Here is a 22,710-nt window from a genome sequence, read left to right on the forward strand (position 1 = left end):
CGCTGTAATTGGTAGTTCATATGGATGCGTGCGCTGATTGGTTGCCGGAGTGCTGGGTGACACGCCATTGGTCGGTGGCGGGGGCGGGGGCGTGGTCCGGGGACTAGACTGAGCCAGACAGTGACCGGAGCCGAGTGAGTAACAGTGGCGCTGACGGGGAGCCGATGCCGTGACTGAAGCCAGGCGAATGGAGCCGCTCGCACGTCTTCACTTCAGGCAAGTTTCCCCGAAGACAGAAATGTGTGATGCGTTACCGGTTGCAGACCTTTTTGCACCTTTACTTTGTGGTTTACTTTCGGGAAAAGTTAGTGTTGCTGACTGTAAGTTGTGGCTGGCAGATATTGCAGATGAAGAAGTGTGTGTAAGCCTACTGTATCCATGTAGATGTGCATTTAATTCAGTTTAACATGAACCTAACTGCTTTTCCCTTCTGGGCTTATCTGTTTACATTTTCGGGACGTTTCTCGTTGTTCGTTATCACCCGCATGGTCTTAATGATGTTTATGTTTTGATCTATTATCTTATTTGCATGTCATGTATTGCATCGTGCAGATAAGTAGTTTACTGAGCAGCACCTGACTAAAATATCTTATAATAAAAGAAATTATGCCAGAGATTCCTTTTCCTGTGTACATGTCAGCCCCCCCCCCCCAAATAATCTTTGAATGGACTCTTTCACGTGTGAGTCAAGCTAAAAAAAAAAAAACTAAAAAAAAAAAACCCCCTATGACACGGGAAGACGCGGGGGATGGCGGGTTTTTTCCCCCTCCTGAGATAATAACAAGAGTTTGATAACAGTGCCTGATCTGATTGAAGCCTTGGCTCGCTGTTGTGTCTGCTGGAAGTCTAAAAGCACAGCTGTATTTCCTCAGGCTTCCTTGTTTTAGATCCGAGCTTCCTGGTACCACTTTGGGGTTAAGGGGATGCAAGGTGGCTCCAGTGACTGTATGTCTGTGTTGGTCCACGTGAAAATTATAATTTTTTTCACCTAATACAGACCAATATTCCTTAATGGGCGACAACCAAGAGTATGGAAATGCTGTTCTTGGTAATAAAGCCCTCATATAAATCCTTCTGGGTCATATAAATGTCTAAGACTAACCAAGTTAAGATGTTGACTCCCTCCACAGCTACACACAACACCCAGTTAAAAACTGTTTATCTCGATCAAAATTAGACTGTTGATGTCAACTGTTGGGTGAGGCTCCCTAGTCGGACATTAAAAATAACAGTGATTATAGTGATTTAAAATATTTAGGCTCCACCATGGTTCTAGAGGAAATAACATAAAACATATGGGGGAGTTAAATAACTTTGTAAAACTATGGTTGATAATCAGTGATTATAATTCAAGTACACATGATGAGGGAAATTACAGTCCATGTGCTGTTAAATCTGATCTACGTTGTGATGTGGCGTTATTATTAGACAGTGCGATCAGCACGGCGAGGTGTTGAATCGTTCAGATACAATTCTGGTTGAGGGAAACACCTACAAGGAGATAATGAGGCAAAACAGCATATTTTGAATAGTTGTTCAGGTGACGTGATAACTGAAAAAGGTGCACCATAAGACACATGGTTACTACTTCTGCTAGAGAGAACATTTTGGACAGGTGGGATAGCGTTTTTGGACCTTTTCTAGAAAAAAAAAAAAAAAAAGCAGTAATTTTCAAAATTTCTGTCTTTCTGTCAAGAAAGGGAAAAGTGGGCCACCAAGACCAACCTATTAGTTACCATACGTAGAGTAGAGAAAAGTTGGATTTTCTCATTTACATTAGTTTTCTTCAGACTGGCGTCTAGATGCCATCTGAAGTGTGTGGCATGTCTGCAACATTCAGCCATGGGGCTTGTCACTAGCAAGTATAATGACATTTAGAATTATGGTGGAAGACTCAAAACACCCTGATAACCATTTCAGGTTTGTCAAAAACTGACCAAAATTAACCATGGTTAATGACATGTATGTAAACACTTTAACTTTGCCCTTTTTCACTATTTAGGCCTTTGGGGCAATATGTGGAATTTTTAAAAATTGTCCAGAGGACAAGGTAAGAGTTCATCATCTCCTTCATGTTTTGTGAAAATTAGAGCCACAAACTGAAGGATGGACTGGATGTGAGTCATAATGCCATTCGATCCCATGAGGGTCAACATCATGTGTCATCTCTGAGACCTTTCTCTACAAAGACCTCTCAGTTGTCTACAAAACCTCGGCCAATTAAAAAAGTAACATTTAGACCCTTTATTTCCCCGTAAGGCATTTTAACAGTAAAATAATCTTTGTTCTATTGTTTATCGGTAGATCAAAAAGTGATGCTGGGAAAGGCAGCCCACATGAGGCCACCACTGTCATTAGGTCAGACACTCAGTGCATTACAGTTACGTGCTACTAGTAAGTGTTTGAGCTCTTGTTGGGATGTTGTTGGGATGTTACTGGAGAGGCAGATTGGCAAAGATAAGCAGAGGCCTTCTGCCTGGTACGTTAGTTAGCTGCTGGTTAGTTCATGAAAACTGATGCAAACAAAGAACTGACAGTAAGACTTGTTGAGTAGTTTCTCCCTCTGTAGGGAGAACGAATCAATTAACCCGTTTGTAGTCCTTTTTTGCCTTTGGGGTTGAAGAAGGACTGTAGTTTTGGGCAGTTTGGATCAAACAGACTTCACCATGTCTTTGGACTTGGTGTTGACACAAGACTTGTATGCTTCATCTGAGTCATTGACCATTTTAGCTCAGTCAGATGACCTGATTAATTCATGCTGTCACTTAGTCACTTGACATGATGTCAGTGCTCAGCAGAAACCTTCATACCCATGTTTACTGTCATTCAAAAACCACATACAGCTTTCAAAATGCACTCTATATCAGTCAGTATTTTTGACGACAACATATTGAGTTAATTAGTCGATTGACAGAAAACTAATTTGCAATTATTCTAATCATTGGTTAATAATTTAAGCCATTGTTAAAGCAAAGATGGCAAAGGTTCCCTAGATCCAGCTCGCAGTTGTGAGGATTTGCTTTTTCACTTTATCTTTTCACTGTTGGACAAATAAAGCATCAAATTTTATAGATTAATTATTGTAGAATAATTAAAACAGTCGTTAGTTGCATTCAGAAAGATTTGTTTCGAAAACCTCTACACTACATTTACTACTTTGGGCAGAAGTTTTGCCCTGGAGTACTGGGCCATGGTCAGGCGACACAACTGTTTCCCGGAAAACCTGACAGAACATTTTAAATGACGTTTTTGCCGATAGTTTTTACAAAACACCCTTTATTCCACATACTGCAGCTCCAGAAAGGCAGGCAGCCGCAGACCCTTTTCAGTGTGAGACGCCACCCATGTGTTTGTCCTGGGAGGAATGTGAAAACAAATGGCCACACTTCTTGGCATAGTCGTGTGCCTGTGGTGTCCTTGGAAAGCAGTCTCCATCGTGGCTGAGGCTACGTCATGTCAAGTGCGTGCGTGCGCGTGTGTGTGTGCGCGCGTGTTTGTGGCTCTATTTGTGCTGCTGATCATGTCTGTTAGACGCATTTGGTACATTCTGTAGTTGTAGGCGTTGGATCACTTTACACCCAGTGACCTCCTGTCAAAGTTTATCACTGTTACTGCCCTGCCTCACCATGCCCGCAGTGGCTAAATAAGGTCTGTTGCATGGTGACTGACGAGCCACAGGAATCTTCACATTTGCCTACACACTTTTTACTTTTCCCCTCAGCATGTCTGGAAACATTGTTTGTTTTTCCACACACGTCAGTTGCAAAATATCAAGAGTAGTTGGTTAGAGACTGTCTCAAATGTAGTAGACATAGTACATCCTGTAGTGTATGTTCAACGAGACAGCGGGTGAGTTACAGTTTGTATGGGACTGTCAGAATGTGGCTTAAATATTTGGAAAACCTGAAATGCATTGCACTTGATTGAACAGGTACAAAAACAGCAGGGATGCCTCAAAAGCAGAGAATTGAACCCATGTAGCAACTTCTTGAAAAGTATTAGTGGGATTCTGTACATTCATGGCTACATGAGTAAACAAGTTTTTCGTCAAAGACTGCAAGTAATTGTAAGCCAAAGTCACAACTGTAGTACACCATTAAATAGCTGATACCCTACCTTCTGTGTAACCAGAATGGCCTTGATATTCATCAATCAGCTTGAGAACATACACCATTCATACTCAGTGTTTCCCAACAACTCTCTGGTTATCCGCAGGCCGTCTGCCTTAGGCTACAGCAGTATCTATGGTAACAATGCTGTCTTTGTTCAGAGCTGTTTTTATCCCTGGTAAGAGGGGATTTGGAGGTATTTCATGCGTAAAAAAATGAATCTAATCACTATTACTGCAGTGAGGGTTCATATGCATAGGATATACTGTACTGTAAGTGCAAAGCTCTTGTTAACTGACTAAAAAAGTTTTTGAGGCTACAGAAAAGCTACTTGTGTTTTGTTTACTGTAAGATTCAGTAGTAAGTCAGTGGGAGTTGCATGTGCACTAAATGGCACGCATCCTGCTCATACCGTTTATATGTGCTCATGTGTGAACACACAATAGTATGTCTAGTATCAGTGTGTATGTGTCTGCTTAGATTTGCATTTGTGTTTTAACATAGTATTTGTACAAAACATCCTGATTTAAACATGTTGCCTAATTCAACTTAAATGCCACCTCCTCAACTGACCCCTAATGGACTAATTGACCCAATTGTCACCATCATAGACCACAGAAGTGACCATACCATCTTTCCCGCACACACACGCACACTTTCTTGGGAAACCCCTTTATACCTCTGTCTCTTCCTATCTGTTTTCCTCTTGCCTGATGGATTTAGCACACCACCCCCAGTGGCCTAAATCTTCGCAGGTCTGTCTATTTAGACCTGTGATTGGATGTTGTATTTACACCAACTCCTCCAATCAAAAACATCCCTGAAGTTTTTTGTTACACATTGACCTGTTTGTTGCAGATTTTTGGGCATTATTGTGGACAATGTTTGCAGGCCCTGAGGAGGAAATAATCCCTTGTCAGTCAGGCCAGGCAGGTTTACGCATGTACATACACACCCACACACACACACACACACACACACACACACACACACACGGAGAGACTCACTCATACATACACACATTCACCGGTCCAAGAGGACTTCCTCACATTGTCCAGCTTGTTGATGCAGGAAATCACTTTGATTGATGTCCCCCGTTGATCACGCTGAGTTAAACGTTGTCTGTTTTAGGGGTTTCTTTGCAACTTTTGCGTGTGTGTGTGTGTGTTTGTGCATGCGTGTTCCTTACAGTATTGAGTTGTCATACCATGGTTGTATTGTTTCAGGTTATAATCCTAGATAACAAACTGCCTGTTTTGGCCCTATGGCAAGTTGACACGCAGTTTGACAATTTAATAGCTCAAATGTAAATCTTAGCTCTACCTGAGATTCTCCACAGTGAGAGAAGGTAGTAGCCGTTCAGCTTTTTCTTTCTCTCGACGTTTGCAGGGTCTTATTTGCCATCTTCTTGAGAACGAAAAAAAAGATGGAGATGATGCTGCTTTTAACATAAGTCCTTTAAACACAGTGTACATACAGTTCCCTTCCACACATGAACTTAAATATTCCTGTCAGGAAGTTCGAGTGCCATCGCTCCATACTTGTTTTACTGGTATTGCTTGCTAGCCACACAAGCCAAACTCTGCAGGTACCTTCCTCCCTCTTCCATTTTGTCTAGATCTACATGTGAGACATGATGAGACCCATCTGTGTCAAGAGACCCTATGCTATCATAGTTTGGGGATTTCCACTCAAAAAACCCAAACCTACATACAACCCCATCACCGCCTCAGCACCTAAGCACCACCTCTCTCTTGCTCTATGAACACACTTCCAAACATCACTGTCAGGTCCTTCCTGTTTTCTGACATATCTGCAGCGTGCCCTAACGGAAACGAGTGCTCCTGTTTTTTTGTTTGGTTGCATTGTTTAGGGCTTCAGCTGACCACTACGATGCGTGGTGACGGCTGCCCGCATGTGGAAGGTGTAAATAGATGTGTCCCGTAGCTGAACATTAGATCAGGAACTGATTCACATCAACCGTAAATAGTCAACAATCATAGAGGAAGTTTGTTTCACTGGCATATGGCCTTGGCACCTGTAATAGCATTTTTGCTTGTGCCCTACTCATTAGCACTTTTCTAGGTCATATGGCCGGTTCTACTGGCACTTGCAGCATAAAAAAAAAAAAAAACAGTGTGCACAAATCGAGGAATATCTTGCACTTACTGCTTTTTCTGTAAGATATACAATGGTAGGTCCAAAAAGAGAGGTCAGAAGGTTGTCTGTGATGGGTGACGTGTAGAGCTGTGAATGGGGAAAGTGGTCTCAGACTTATTGACCCCACTGTACATTTTAGTTCATTTGCTCCTGCGCTTGCAACACAGTGTTATTCAATTTTTTTTTATGTCCTTACCATTACAGTCAGGACATTAAAAAGTGCAAGAGTATTTGTGCATATAGTCATTTTATTTTACCTGTCTTTTTTTTTATGTGTGCAGCTGCACTACCTTTGTGGTAGTCCAGTAAACCATGTCACTATCACTGAGCTCAGTGTCCACAGTGTGTGTGTCTACAGTGTGTTTAACCTAGTCTTGTTTGATGACTTGATGTAGATGTTAAAACTCAAATTCATTTCCACTTCATGGTGTTTTTGTTAGAACAACAGTCTATTTAAGATTAGGTTAATTCTTCGCCTAAGAAAAGCATGTGGACTATGAACAAAAGCTTTGTGTCAAACAGTCTGTATTATGCATAAAGATACATTTTACTTTGAACAACCTTGTGTGGGTACATCATTAGTTAACTTGTTAACTTATTTTGTGAGGACAAACATTGTTCAAACATTGTTCATTCCCACAGAACTTTGTTTTAATTTTCAGTTGAGATCAAATCTACAATGATACCAAAAATGCCAGGTTTAATTACAGGGAAATTGGTGTGAATTATGCATAAGACATCTAATACTCCATTCAGTGTGATGGTTCAGCCATAAAAAAATATGTGTTACATCTGAATATTTCATTCAGTATAAGCTTGAATTACAATCAGTAAGCAGCACACCTTGTGCAGACTGTGGTTTTACCAAGCTAGTCATTTGGAAAGGTTTTAAATGATGTAGTCTATCTATTTTTCTGCTTTTTTTTAAACTCTGGTTTCCTCTGTTTCTCCCTCTTTCAGCACCTCTCTCTGTCTAAATATAGAGTTTCATCTGCCCACTCATTCAGACAGAGAGGAAGTGGTGTGTATGTGTCAGCTCCTACACTGCATTAATAGTTTATGTTAGAAAGGTAAAGACAGAGTGGACGTCAATTCATCTGTGAGGGCTAGAGTCCTGCACATGAATGTGTTTTGCATGTATGTGTATGTGTATGTACATGCTTGGCCAGTTCTATATATCAATACAGCCCGGTATGTTTTTGTGTGTGTTTGTTTGTATCGAAGAGAAACACAATGGCAGGAAAAAGAAACAATCTTTTTCGAGACGTCATGCACATTACAGATCCCAGACAGAGGACTGAAGGTGAGAAGAGAGAGATAGAGAGAGTCTCTCTGTCTCTGAAAGACAGACAGGCAAAGAATGAATATGGCAGAGTCAACCGGAAACTTGTGGTCAAAAAGGCGGTGTTCAGCTGCTGAGGCAGCGCTGTTAATTCACTCTTTTTGAAAGTGCTGCTTTTCTTACAGGGATCAAGGCTAAATCCATCACACTAAATCCTTTCATTGTACACATACGGGCCGTGGAATGACCTCCAATGCAGTGTGTGTGTGTGTGTGTGTGTGTGTGTGTGTGTGTGTGTGTGTGTGTGTGTGTGTGTGTGTGTGTGTGTGTGTGTGTGTGTGTGTGTGTGTGTGTGTGTGTGTGTGTCCTTGTGTGAGAGAAAAAAAGAGAAGCAGGGATAATAAGGGAAATCAACCTGAAAGAGGGCAAAATGCCGTGAGTAGAAGTTGAGAAAAGTGAGGAAACTTGTCGTGAGTCAGAAGACCAAAAACAGAAATAAATCCATGTACATTCAGCCTTGGACCAAATAAACACGACTCAAACAGATTAGGAGTCTTTGATACATTTCAACATCTGCACATACAAGCTGTCTCTGTCTTCTCTCCGCCTCCCCCTTCAGCGCTGCTGACACACATATATTGCTATTGCTTATCCCCTTCACTACCTGACTCGTACCCCCTCACAAGAGGAAATGCACTCAACAATGAATCGCTGTCCTCACTTGCCTGTGGCTCTCGCTCTCGCTCTCGCTCTCAGTCTTTCACTCTGTCACACACATGTTAGTTTCAGTACAGAGAGCATAGTGTGTGAGCGTTAAAGACCTGCAGGACTGTTTGGTCTGCACCTGTACAGAGCAGGGTAAGTCTACGGAATATCTCTACTTTACACCTGTTACACTTCGACTGGTAAAAGTTAGGAAGGGGAAATTGATGAGGATGGTTTTGGTAGTTTTTATTCCCTCATGAGGTGGTGCACGTATCATTTTGGATAGATTGATTTAATGTAATTGGTGGCTAAGAAACTAATTAGTTTCATAAAGCGAAAGCATTTGTTTTTCGGCCTGTTTTGGGGCATGACTTGTTTCTGTGACTAAGGGTTCTTAAAACGTGGCATCGCATTTCTGGTGTTTCTTTCACACTAAGGTTATTATCAGTTTCATGACTTCATTTTTAGTGCAGGGGCGCTCGCATAAGGATGATTTCTGGTCCAAATATTGAGAGTAGACTTGTTGAGGTTTTTAAGAATTCACCCCAAAGAAGGAGCAAGGCATGAAAATAAATCTGCAACTCTCTGTATTTACAAGAAACAGCCTTTTGATACATAAATGCTGCAGTAACTGCAGTGTTAGTATTTGTTTTGGTTTTGATGGTCTCACATTTCATTTAGTTTGGATGTATTAATTTCATCATAATAGATCTGAGGCTAAACTAACAAGTAGATCACTACGAATTTGTGTTGTGGAGGTGTAAGAGCCGACCCCTGGACCTGTGTGGGACCTGGGATAAAGTAAGCGGCTTTAGAGTCGAAGGAAGTTGAAGTTAGTCACAGGAACAATTTTTAACGCTGTTGAGGGTGGTGTGGGACCATTGTACATTCGATCACCTTTCAGTCATCAGTATGTGTCAGTGGGTGCCTATACACGTGTGTAGGTGATTGTGTGGGTACACTTTAAACACTGACAGATTTACTTTCAGCCGCGATATGTCGGCAGAGGGAGAGACTGTAAACATACTTAGCGTTTGGCCTCAGACATGAGAAAATATGAGTGACACTTCCTCTCTGTGTCTTCTTTGTGATTACAGTAGATAGAACAAGGATGCATTTCAGACATGACCACCAAGGCCCCCTGGGATAACTCAAGCAGAATGTGCAGCATGGAGCCAACGGGTACGTACAACTCACACACTCGCATAAACACACGCTTTACTCAGTGATACAGAAATGTGTAGAAAAATGAACTATTAGACTCATAGAGTTGCGTTCACAGTCATTTGGTAATATTTCTGTCTTCATTCAGACTCTAACATCTAACCTCTTGACTTTATTTTCAGCTGGCTACTCCCCCACAGTTCCAGAGCCAGAGCTGTACCGTAGCATCCAGTCTGTGCTGCCCAGGGAAACGGACAACCAGCAGCCCATAGACTGTTCCAACAAAGGTACAATATAATCTACTGTACCACACTGTAGAGCATTAAGATATCAAGATTTTTTTTTTCTTAGCACTGATGTGTTTTATCAGCCTCTACTGTAACATAAGATATCTGACAAACAACATTGGGTCTTAACTTATCTCTTCTGGTGAAGACATTTCACAAAGTGAAAGTAACAGCCAAAAAAACACCAGCTTCATGATGTTAATTTTATTGTGTATCTGAAGCCAGCCTGCTAATGTTTATCACACTTTGGAATATTTATCTGTGTCAGCAGTATGAGGGCTGTTCAGCTGTTAGTCATCAGCCGTATTTTGGATTAGCTGTGTAATGGAGAAAAATTTGACACATTTGGCAAGGTTGTGTTTAGTGCTGTGGAAATCTTGCATCTTATAATGGCTTGTGTGCTGATCTGTGTGTACAGGCATGCTGAGATGGACGCTTCATAAAAAGGTTCAGAACAATCCTGCTAACAGCTTATCTCTGGTGTGGGTGCTGATAAAGGAGCTGGAAAAGGTAGTTTGCATTGGTGCTTTTGACACTTTGAAACACCAGTTTTAGAGGAAACCTATGTTCCTTTATCAAAAACCTGTGTTTTCGATAGCAAACGAGCAACCCCTGTAGACGACAAAGGTAGTTCTGAAATGATTTTGTTTGCTCTTTCACAAAGGAAGGTAGCCGTATTCATCTTGGATTCACAGCAATTGAAATTTCATTGTTTTAGTGGATATTATTTGTTGATTGGAATTGAATTTACTGGCAATGAATGTCAGCCATTTACTTCTACAAAACTTCAGTAGAGTCCTCAATCCATTTTCTGTCAGCCCTGACATAGTATGTGTTTTCTCTGCAGGCTGAGAGATGGGACTCTCGCAAATGCATCATCCCTCTGCTCCACACTCTTATGTATGCCATCATTCAGGTACAGTATTCCTGCCATATTGTCGCACTGTGAAAATCTGCCTCAGACTTATTTGTTCATACCTTTTTACACTATAAATTGGATTTTTACTAAGTTTCCAGTGCCATTCTGAACCGATAACCTTTCAGAATAAACAAATCATTTATCTTACAAGGCTAGAGCCTTGTAAGATAAATCTCCAAATACATCCGACTGACATGCTTGTTTATTCTGCACCATTTTGCAATCGATATGACAGAAAATTACGTGTGCATTACTTTTAAGCAATATAATGTAGAGAGTTTAAGCATTGTTACTACAGAATTGAACCAAACAGGATGAGGAGTTAGGGTGTTAGGGTTAGGGTCAGGGTCAGGTTAGGATTTGTTTTTATTTCAGAAACAAATATCAACAAGGAAGTGGACACGTGGCCTGTGCATTGTTTTTCCGCATAACAGTGGGATGATTAACATTCGCTTACTGTAAAAGGAAAACAATTTATTATTATTGCTTTTCTTACCAGAATTACTTGTAACTTGTGTGTGTTGTTTTAAATTCCAGACAGCCCACATTCCAGATGAGCTGTACAAGCGGGTTTACAACTTTTGTAAGAGACTCATGACCTTCCCTCATCCCTTTTGCACCGTAGGACTCAGCTACACAAGACAGATAAAAGCTGAATGCGTCATTCCAGGTATTATTCATCTAAAGACTAAAACTGCTCGTTCAGTGTCATCTTTAAACAATTATTTTTGATATTTGTTCATTTTATGAACTGACTAGTGTCTATCAGTCCATCTCTGCTGCCGTCCTTTCTCCAGCAACAAAGGAAATTGAAGCTTAGTGTCATTTTGATCACTAGCTGAACACACAACTTGGATGGGATAATGGTGATATTTATTTATAGGTCATTTGTCACGGTGTTGTTATTGTATGCTGTCATTTTCCACAGAAGACTGGTTCCTCTAACAGGTCAACCACAACATGAATTTTCAATGACTGAAAGTGTTGGCAATGGAATTATTTCCTTTGTGTTTTAACCCAGTTCTAAGAGAGAGCAAAACAGGGCAGACCACATATTTTTTTAAACTTTGTAAATTTATAATGTATCTTTACCTAACTCAAAGAGAAAAAGTACAGCCCACCAAACTGAAGGTGAGCAGATTTTCAACCTCAAATCGGCGCCGCGGGGTCCTGCACCAAGAGACTACATGAAAAATTACACCGTGGTTGTTTTACAGTTAAATAAACTGTCCATTCACCTCCAATTAATCTGTATGATGATTTTCAACCACATACTGTCATTAAATGCCAGTTTGATCCACAGGTCTGATGTATCAGAGGATGGTCACAGCAGAGCAGAGACTAAAAAATGAGCACTATCCCTTTCAGGAGAGGTGAGTCATAGATGAATAATGTATAACATACATCTGTGAGTAAAAGAAGAACCCTCAGAGCTTATTTTATTTCCTCATTCTCCTGTCAAATACTTAAGTCTGCCATGTAATCCCTGCAGAGTTTTTGTTTTGGCTGACCCAGAGGTCTTCTCTGGATCCCTGGGGGAAGTGCTGTTGGGTGATATTGAGGCGTCAGCTTCAGCCTCGGGTGGATTTCTAAGTCCTCTAGATCTCATGCGCACTGTGGTCCAACACTCAATCCAAGCTGCTTTAGGATCAGAGCAATGCCATGGGCTGAAACTGGCTCAGGCCCTGAAGGTCAGTGAAACTATACAATACTATTTGGTTTTGCTCAGTTACCCCCTTCACTTTTTAGTTCTCTGGTTGTTCTTTAGGATCACTGCAGTGTCTATAGCTGTTGTTTTCACTGCTATTATGTTTTGTTGCTCTCTGAGAAGCCGACAAGGCTTTCTAAACAGTCAATGCACGGAATTGTGATAGTGGAGGAAAAACAGCTGAAGATCTTAAAAATAAATGCCATCAGAATGGATCCATATGATGTGTCAGACAGTCAGTGGTCTGTAGATGTTGCTATATGGACGGAAATGAAGCTTACTGACAAATGTACCGTAGTACGTTTAACTCTGTAGCTCTACACCAAGAAAGTAATGATATGTAAACAAAGTCTGAAGACACCTACGGTAGGTGATCAATTTTTTCAGTCGATTTCACTGTAACTTTTTATCATTTTAGCAACTTTCCATATTTTTCTGTGCGAATGCATAATTGCAGATGCTGACTGTTGCCCCTGTGTGAAGAGAAAATCATGTGCAAGGCCACAGTGGTTACCACATGTGCCGTAGAGCATGTTGGGAGATTTTAACTGATTACAAATACTTACCAGAATCACTCATGAGCTTGAGAGTAGCGTTTTTCAGTTTTTGCTCCTGGATTAAAAAATCTACGTGTCATGTGAGACATCCTGAACGAAGTTCTTTGATGTTGAGCTGCATGGTGGATGCGTCTCCTGGCACTCGTCCTAAAGTAACACCTCATCAGGACACACACAAAGGCAGACATACCCACCTGCAACTGGCCCCTCACCTCTCTGCTATTAATACAATGTCTGTCTCTATTTATCCTCCTGTGTGTATGTGTATTCACCCACATGTTTGTGTGTTTTGGGACAGGACATGGGTCAAGACGTTGAAACGTACTTTCAGGAAGTGTTGGCGACTCTAGAGCAGAGCGCGGAGGAGGGCGGCAGAGGGAAGGGGGGAGCGCTGCGAAGCCGTCTTCAGCAGCTGTACAGTGAGATCATCACTGATACAGACTCAGGTGGGAGCTCTCTGAAAATGAAATACAGCAAAGCCACGCAAGGCAAAGTTTCTCTGCAGCAGAACTGTCTAAGGCATGAAAGTACTTATTGCTTTAGCTAAACATCAATAAAGGGGGGAAACCACGGGAACTTGACTGTAGTCCAGTGTCTATTTTTGACAGTAGTCAAAAAGAGAAGTAGCAAGAGACGAGATGAAGATGTTACTGTGTCGAGACATTTGTGAAGTCCTAAAGGCCTCGCGCTTGTAAATGCATTGGTTGTAAGTACGGAAGTTGTTTTCATTAGTGAAACAGGTCAAAATGAATGGGAAATTAAATTATGTTGCAACTCGCAAATTGGATGACACAGGCCCTGCATTTGTCATGACTAATGTATCTTTACATTTTTAGTACTGTGCAGTACGGTTTGTTCAAGTGTCATTATGACAGTTTTGTTCTCTTCCTCTCTCTCTTCCTCTGTGTGTGTGCGTTTCGCAGAGCCATTGTCCAGTGGACCACTGTGCGACTGCCCCCTTCCTAACCCAGAGATGAGCTTCCACCTTTGGACGGAGGATCTGGATATCTGTGAGTGGCTCTGAACACTGGGGGGGGTCTAGAGGAAGTTGTTACTACAAATCCTCCATCTGAATTAGACTGACTTTCAAACCTGAACTGAATAAACTAAAGAAAACCTGAAATAAATTGAAAATGTATCCTAAAATACAAATCAAAACTTTTACTGGGGACAATTTCTGTCGTCTTGGACTCATTTAGTTATTTGGTAGCAAAAATATTTTCTACCGTGATTTAAAAACATCACTGGTAGTTTTGTAATCACAGACAAAGGTTTTTTGTTTTTTTTTTCCTCATGAGGACTGCCATTTTGCTCCGCTGCTTTACAATCATACAGGTAGAAATCTTTTATAAATGAAAATGTATTCGCGGACAGTAACCTCTTTAAACGAGTACAACACTTACTACTCTGTGACAGTGTGAATATATCTGAGGTTCCGCGAAGCTGAACTCAGTTTGTTAGAGCTACACTCTTTGTTTTGTTACAATTGATGTAACAAACTGATTTAAACTGAATCAATAGAGCTGTGAAACTTACTGTGGTCTGCCATGGATTATGTCTTTGATAAGATTACTATATAATAGCACACACTGTTTACAGTAAATACAGAACAATTGCCTATGTTCTCTATGCTGCATTAACAAGTATTAAATGTAGAGGGATGTGTGCACTCAATCCCTGCAGGACTGTGAACAGATTCCTTAGATGAAGGCAGTGTAGAAGTCTTGTAATGGGACACTAAGAGCGTCTTTCTCTGTTAATGAACTGTAGTTTCGCTCCGTGTGAGTGGTGACGTCTGAATTACAACTAAATGATGAATGTTAAAAATGTTGACAGGGCGCGAGCTGGCCAAGTGGTTTCGATCCAGCTCCACGTCGGAGCAGTTCTCACTTAGCCAGGAGCAGGAGGACTTTGAGCTGGGTGAGTCGCCCAGCGACCTGATGCCATCTGACATGACTCGCTTCTCCGTCATGTCCAACGACAGTGGCATCGAAAGAGACCTGCCCCCCACCGCTGATCCCTCCCCATCGTCTTCTTTGGACAGTGCCAGCATAAGTACGTCATGGGAACAATGCAAAAGGTAATACTTGATATTTGTTATTTTGCGGTTATTAAAAGCCGTATGCTAGTTTTGTGTAGTTTACTTCATTTCCAGTCTTTGTAGAAAAACATGCATACCTTTAAATATTTATAATTTTAATCGTCTGCTGAGCCTGAAAACATCAGTGATGCTCATCATGGGATCTTTTGCATCACTTGTTTTAATTTCCATGCTTTACGTCCATTTAAAATGGTTAGGACTTGGAGCATGACCTTAAACCATAAACCTTTCCTTCTCCCAGTGAGCAAGAGTCAGGAAAGCTGGCACGGCGTGGAGGAATCAAGATGAAGCCATCTGTGAAGGACAGTATGGTGCTGATGCAGGATACCCTGGAGGACCATGCCAGCCTCGGAGGAACTGGAGGAAGGGGAGGAGGAAGAGGGGCGACTCTTCAGAGGAGGGCAGGAAGCAGCGCAATGCAGAACGCCTTCACTAAGCAGCGGAGACACTATACTGCCAGAATAGTCGCCATGGGGGATGACAGGGTACTGGGCCGCCTGGCCAAGGCCTACTATTTCTTCAGGTGAGGGATTTGTCATTTCACAAGATGTAAACACAGCTGGAGGGTACAGCATTGGTGGCACTAGCTTTGGGACCTGAAATGTTTGTGACGGAGCTGTAAAAAAATATTTGCCTCTGCAAGCTTTGACTCAGCCTTATGATTTATGATTATGATTTATATCCCTTTACTACACTGTATTGTAGCAGTTTTGCACACATGGTTTCAGGCCAAGTTAACAAATTTAACAATTGGTGAGCAGTCGTCAGAAAAAATGACTGAGATCGGCATGTTATCATGTATGTCTGACTTTGTTGTGAACACAATAGCTCAGTATTGATCAACGAAGAATGAGCAATACAGTGATGGGAACTTTATTCCCACAACATACACTAGGTTCCCTCTGTTTACTAGGCGATATGATATTTTGTGGCACTATGTTCGAATAATAATGAGGAGGATAAAAAAATTTAACTGCTGTAACACACATAGAGAAAATGATTTGCTTTTGTTAAACATATAATGCTGATTACAGTATGACATTAGGCAGCTCAAGTGCCTCGAATTTAGGAATGTAAATATATGGCGTAAATTATTTTCTCACAGTAATTGGAAGCTAAATGGAACACGCTCACATCAAATCCTAAATTACACTTGTGTTTCCTTATACTTTGTAATGTATGAAGGTTAATATTCAGGTACAACTGGAGAACTATCTAATCACTACTTTACATTGTGTCTATGTCTGGACTGGGAAGCTGAACAGCACCTCCTTTATTGCAAATGTCATATGTCGAAATCCCAAAACCTTTTTTTCTAGGATAGTCAAACTGCTTTCTTAAGCGTGTACACACTTTGCGCTTCTCACAAGTCCTTGGTTTGCCTTTGCAGGAAAAGGGAAGCGCGGAGGCTTTTTCTCACGACGAAAGTCAACCTCCAGTTTTACTACATCCCTGTTTGCGAGGCTCCAACTCCCATCTCCTCGGTCAAAGTAAGGCAGCATGTCCTTGTCAACACACCAATGGCATGTTATTGTGTGAAAGCCAACACACTTCGAGAGATAACAAGACAAATGGCCTCTGTTGTAACGGAGGATCAGTACTTGAAAATAACATTACAGTGTTGTCATTATGTGTTTATTTTAAGTGATAAATTGGTGATGCTGCATAGAAATGCTCAGTAACAAAGTAATAAGATTCCAAAATATTGAATTTGCCTGCAATTCAACTCCATTGCAGAACAGTTGTCTATTTATGTGACTAAACATAAAAAAGTCATTAAACAAACTTATGGAATAATGAAAATGGAGTGGAATTACATATAATGTAAAAAAGAAAAGATACATTAGATTCTAATAATATTAGGAGATCGGCTGTTTTACGTTTGCTTTTTGTTGAACGTTAAGTTCATGAGCACGAAACTCCGATACCACTCCTGGTATGGTATTATAAAAAAGCCAGATTCTCTGTAATTTTTTAATTATTGCTGACTTTGTCTTTCTAATAATCTGTTTTTAGTTGTCAATCTCATCATCTCTGTCGGACATCACTAAGATTTTTAAGTAGCCGTAATAAATGCAAATTCAGTACCACGTCATCTCTTTACATCATTTTTGCTATCCTCCCTGAAATGCATGGGCAACTTTCTGTGGTAGAACGAAAAGCGTGCAGTAAGTAAATGCAGAAAACGCTTCAACTTGTCTCGTTCCCTCACTGCTGTCATTTTACCAGATCTTGTTGGTTCCACTTTCTTGTCCCTTTTTCGTAGGAAAACCATCCCATCAATCAATTCAAGGGGAATCCCTGCACTCTTGGTTCCTACTTGAGCGTGGTGGACCCGTGGTACAACTGTAACATCAGGAGTTTAGGCTCCATGATCCCCAAACTGGCCAAGATGGTATGATATAATTCAAAACAAATATAAAGGGACATTCCTTTTTTTCACAGCAAGCCTATGATAGACCAAGTCTTTTATGTTTGAGTGACTGAGAGAGAGGAATAATTAACACACAACATTTCCTACAGACCTTGGACACTTGATTCTCTTTAGTTTAAATACTTGAACATTGTCTCACGGGTTGCACTGTGTCACAGTTTGTTTTACAGGCACGCTTTGAAAATGTCCTCACATTACTGCATCCCATTCAGTCAACGTGCACACCGTTCTCTGTATAAATTGAAACACAGGAAGTTGCATAACATCTTTTACTGCGAGGAAAATAAATATGTTGATTTCACTGAAACCACAGCCAAAGTGAGCTGAATTCAAAGACATCTTGACACTTTGCTGACTCTGTAAGCTTAAACAGGAAATACAATTACTATGAAACTGGAAAAAAAAACTTTATGCAAAGGAGAATATACTGTAAGTGAAGATGAATGTAATAATAGGTAAATGATTTAAGCTGGTGAAACTCTTCTTTTTCTCAAGGCAATGATTCATGTGTTACATTTCATTGCTTGAGGTGAGTTCTCTTTGTGAGAACTTGTGGAAAAAGAACCTTTTTGTTCTAGAAAATGCTGAGTCCTTCCCTTTCTTCGTTTTCTCTCAATACTCAACTAGATGAAATGTGATTTATAATGCAAAGCTCAACGTTATCTTTTTTTGGGGGGAGTTTACTCATATGGCACATAAAGGATGAAGTGAAGTCCACATTGAAACACTCAGCCTTAAACTTAAATCACGAAAAACTTCCAGAAGAGTAACCTCTGTTTTTAAAAAAATAAATAAATCAATAAAAAAGTGACCCTTGGCTGTTTATTACATTTAGGCAAATTACCAAGCACCATTGTATTACCTGACAAGCCATTGACCTTTTAGTGACTAGATATTCGGCTGATATGAACCGAGTGTGACTAAAACAACTTTGTGGTTAAAACATCAAGCGGGGAGGTTCATTTTACATGACTTCTGTCGTCTATAGCAACAGGTGAACCCAGGGAGGCCGAAAGAGCCCTTCATCTCTGACGTCATTTCCTACTACGTCCGTACTGGCCAGCAGCCGGTCTACTTCAGCATCTACTTTGTTAAGGTAATATGATGTGATTTCTTAGATATAAGAGCAAAGTCTGTACCCCTCTCATCCACATTCACGTTTTTTTTTGGTATTTTCACATTGCTTGTTTTCCTTTAGCTCACATTCATCAGCATGACAAAGGACCCTGTGGAAGACGTGTTCCTCACAAATCTAGAGATGGAGTTTCCCGAGTTCAAACAGATCCCAGCGTCAGTTAGAGGTGAATAGGGTATACGTGTACACTATTTTTCCAAGGTTTCCTTTGATATTTGTTTTTTTTATGTGCACAGCTTTGAACGTATGTGTGTGCACACCTGCCTGCCTGTATCTGTGCACAACAAAGTTTAACAACATTCCTGTCTCACACGCAGATAAACCTAGGAAGAGCTCAGGGGAGGTATGCGGAGCTGTTGTCTCGATGAATTACAGAAAGGTATGTTGCTTTTTTTTTTTTTTTTTTTTTTAAGATCCATTATTACCTCCGCCAAGGAGATGTATGTATTCACCCGTGTGTGGTTTGTTTGTTGGTTTGTTAATTTGTCAGCAGGATTACATAAAAAAAACGACTGAAAAAATGTGTACCAAACTTGTTGGAGGGATGGGGCAAGGGCCAGGGAAGAACCAATTAAAGTTGAGATTCCGGATCATTTACTATGAATTTGAATTTTTTACTCTAAGGCCTGGTGTTTGTTGTTTGACGTGGCCTTGGTGGAGGTCTGCACTCTGCTGAGCACATTTTCTGGTTTCCTTATTAGAATGCTGTCATGGGGTTATCAGTGCAGCCAAATGTCAATCAATTACTGGAAGATTTGCTCAGACAATTCCATTTACATATCGTCTCGTTTGTGTGTGGGACACCTTTTGTGCGAGTGCATAACCCCTGACACTGGTGTGTGTGTGTGTGTGTGTGTGTGTGTGTGTGTGTGTGGTTGTGTGTGTGTCCAGGTGACATTAAGCGGCCGAGATACTGACAAAGGAATCTCAGTCAGGACGTCAGGCGCTCAGATCAATGCTATTCCCTTCAGTGAAGCAGAAGGTTCAGTATTATCTCTAACACACTCAGTATTTCATACTTCCAGTCAAAAGTCCCAAGACACACAGTAGGTTTTTTTTTGTTTTTTTTTTAATATTCTATGAATGTGTCTTACTTTCATGCTCTTTTTTTTCTCTGCCTTTCTCTCATAGATCTGAACTGTTTGACACTGACATTGAATGAATCTCCAACCAAAACCAAACACAGCATTGTGGTGAGTCTAGGCAATACCTCTCAAATATCTTCAGCGATTTATCCTTACAGAGACTAATTATGTTTAAAAAAACGAATAGAATGTAAATGGTTCATATATGTTTATAATTCCTTTTACCCTTGTATCTTTAAATTCTCAGGAGTCAAAGATTCGGACCAGCAACATTAAGATTCGCACTTTGGAGAGTCGATCTTTCACTGTCACACTGGACAGAGACGGTCGAAGGACCTACAGAGATGTGCAGAGGTAAGAGAGACTAGTCTCGGCTGTACTGTAGGTCACTTTATTATTATTTTTTTACTAATGAATAAAGGTCATATTAAAGGTTTGCTGTTTCATAAGTTAGAGGAATGATCATTTATAGCCATCATTGCCATCAAAGCACCAACAGATCGAAGGGAGCTGCAATTAAGCCCACTCTAAGACACAAGGGTACCAGCCATGGTGGAACCCTACAGTTTGTGTTTGAGAGTGTTCTGTCGGGGTCTTGTTTGTGCCGCAGCTTGATTTGCATCACTTTCTTAATTCCTTTTTTTTCTTTATAACAAGTGAAGTCTGCACATTTAGAACAAATAGCTTATAAGGCCGTTCAAATCCAGAAGTTGGTCCTTTTAACAAAGTCTCGATGAATCTGGACCTAAATTTCTCTGCCACCCAAACTGATGGCTTTATTTTTTTAACATGTTTTTGTTGTAGCATCGAGATTTCCCCGTGTCTTGATCCCGGATACTGCGTCCAGAAAACCATGCGGTCCAAATTCATGTTGGCAGAGGACAAAAACGCAGGACTGAGCAAATACATGAGCAAAGGACTTCATCTACCAATCAACACATTTGCTGGAATCGTCAACTGACGTGATGGAGTAGCGACCCGCAAAAACTTTAGAATTCAGACCATCCACGCTGTGTTTTGATAGCGGGATTGGTTGTTGCTTCTGTGATAACAGAAGTCCGGTTTTGACAGATGAACAGACTAAAGGAATCACCTTTGAGTCATACTGAGCTGCTCCTGCGATCAAACAGTTTTTTTTGTTTTTTTGTTCTGTGAGTCAGGACTGACTGCCAACAATGAACAAAGACTATAATTCAAAAGCAACTTGAGACCAGATACAAGACATACTGTACTGGTGTCACTTCTTGCAGTTGATGGAAAAGCCAGTCAGCTGTGTTTACAGTAACAGGAACGACATTTTATCACACTGCGGGGTATGACTGAACTCCCAACAGTGCTTCGCTCTTCATGAGTAAACTACTGTGCACACTTTAAGACAGTCAGTCACTGGAGAGACTGGCAGAGAAAAACAAGTAAGCAAAGATATGCACCTGTATACATGGAAGATTTCGGGACTACTGATAATTGGATCAATCCTGTGACATTATCATTAAAACTCTGCAGGCAGTCTGGAAAATCTGCTTCTCAAAGTCACCGCTTAGTGAAGCAGATTTAAAGGGTTGGTTGTAACAGTTGCATTACTTCATAGATACACTACCTTTTACTGCCTCCTTGACAAATACACACACACATACACACTCTTACAGTATGCACAAAAGAATGTAGACATACAAACCCACTTGGCCTGTCAGCCTTTAATACATGCAGATTGTTTAAAGACTGGTACGATGACAGCTGACAGTTCCCTTTTGCCTTTGTCTTAACTGGATCATTCGAATAGCTTGTTTTTCCCGTATCTGTTTATTACTGTAAGCTGTAATGAAAGTGTATATGACTGACATTTTCCCTTGGTTTAGTGTTTGGAAAGATTCTAGAAATATGCTAGAACCCCACTATGTTAAGTGCAGATACTAGAACCAGGTGCAATGTCAGAAATTACTACAGGACAGAAGCAACTTTTTTGTTTTAAAGTATCAGATGGACATGAGGGTAATGCACAGACCAAGCTACAGTAAGCAGCTGTTAGACTTCAGACTGCTCACTTTGTCTTCAGGGCCACTGACTACTAACCAGAGCTATTAGACTCTGTGATTCATGCTCGATATTACACAAGGCAAAGAGCTAAATTTGAGGACATTCAAAAGTGAAACTTGCACAAACGCCAGGAAACAAATGTATCAGCCTTGCAGTGTGAAAATCACCCAGACCCCATCTACTCTTTGTGGTGTGTTGCACAAGTGTGCTAAACTTGATCTATTTGCAATAAAACAGCAGGGTTATTTATAGTTTCCTTGTGGAAGAGGAGAACAAGTGCAGCAGCTGTGTGTAAAGCTTGTAATATGACTTATGACTACATGTGTAATTATATCCTTACTGTACATGTCATTATTATGGAAACTTTCCATAACATGCAGTCATCACATGATTTCCTCTAAATTGTAGAGGGCTGTTCAAGATCTGACACAACTATTGGTTAAGATATTGTTCATGGGAAAGATAAAGGTCTTGCTTTTTTTTTTTTTTTTAAATCTATGTTTCACAATCACATCACTCCTATATTACACACCCAAAAATTGCTCGGGAGCCTGGTTGATATATATCCTCTGAGATCGGGTATGATCTCAGGCAGTAAAGGCCAACAGCCTCAGGACCTGGAAGGGATGTGTTATTGGGTGCAACACATAAAAATCATGTGAGCGCGTGTGTCTGTGTGTCTGATGGCCTGGCAGGGTAAAATCATGAGCTGGAAATTCATGATCAATTTTGCACATTATTTTCATGTGAAGTCATATCTAAAGAGGATGCCATTATGAATCTAAATGTAATTGTGTAAAAATTGTGTACAAAAAATTTTGTTTTGTAAAAAGGTCTTTTGTATTTTAAAATAAATGTGGCAAAAATCACCTTGAATCAGCGACCTCTGAGCTGACCGAAATGAGGAAGTGATTTTGCTTTGAGGCCCCACAGAATGAGCTTTCCCATGCTGTAACTGCAGCCACTGGCCACCAGGTGGCGGTAGTTAGTTACTATCTAAGCAGTTGGGGCATGGGTTACCACAGGGTGC

General features: G+C 40.7%; 1 protein-coding gene across 3 annotated transcripts; it reads left to right on the plus strand.

The window, feature by feature from the left end:
• The first annotated feature begins 142 nt into the window (after positions 1 to 142).
• Positions 143 to 22,569, plus strand: LOC120799609 (phosphoinositide 3-kinase regulatory subunit 6). Of its 3 annotated transcripts, none has more exons than XM_040144826.1 (21): positions 143 to 216; positions 9,354 to 9,438; positions 9,603 to 9,707; positions 10,126 to 10,217; positions 10,555 to 10,623; positions 11,164 to 11,296; positions 11,930 to 11,999; positions 12,119 to 12,317; positions 13,190 to 13,337; positions 13,815 to 13,901; positions 14,728 to 14,971; positions 15,234 to 15,515; positions 16,383 to 16,482; positions 17,259 to 17,387; positions 18,415 to 18,522; positions 18,625 to 18,727; positions 18,879 to 18,940; positions 19,453 to 19,543; positions 19,693 to 19,754; positions 19,894 to 20,000; positions 20,451 to 22,569. In XM_040144826.1, exons 2-21 carry the CDS (start codon positions 9,381 to 9,383, stop codon positions 20,605 to 20,607), a joined length of 2,406 nt encoding a protein of 801 aa, XP_040000760.1. In that variant the 5' UTR covers positions 143 to 216; positions 9,354 to 9,380; the 3' UTR covers positions 20,608 to 22,569. The 3 variants fall into 3 exon arrangements, with proteins under 3 accessions (XP_040000760.1, XP_040000762.1, XP_040000761.1); XM_040144828.1 differs by having other exon boundaries at positions 18,421 to 18,522; XM_040144827.1 differs by lacking the exon at positions 143 to 216 and adding an exon at positions 8,344 to 8,409.
• Positions 22,570 to 22,710: the final 141 nt, after the last annotated feature.

The sequence above is a fragment of the Xiphias gladius genome, chromosome 15 (assembly GCF_016859285.1).
Source record: "Xiphias gladius isolate SHS-SW01 ecotype Sanya breed wild chromosome 15, ASM1685928v1, whole genome shotgun sequence".
NCBI lineage: Eukaryota > Metazoa > Chordata > Actinopteri > Istiophoriformes > Xiphiidae > Xiphias > Xiphias gladius.

Excerpts from the sequence above, each read along its gene's own strand:
- LOC120799609 (XM_040144826.1), top strand. The coding sequence starts at position 9,381 with ATGACCACCAAGGCCCCCTGGGATAACTCAAGCAGAATGTGCAGCATG. Across the intron at positions 11,297-11,929 it reads AGCTGAATGCGTCATTCCAG|GTCTGATGTATCAGAGGATG; the intron begins GTATTATTCATC and ends TTTGATCCACAG. Across the intron at positions 12,318-13,189 it reads AACTGGCTCAGGCCCTGAAG|GACATGGGTCAAGACGTTGA; the intron begins GTCAGTGAAACT and ends GTTTTGGGACAG.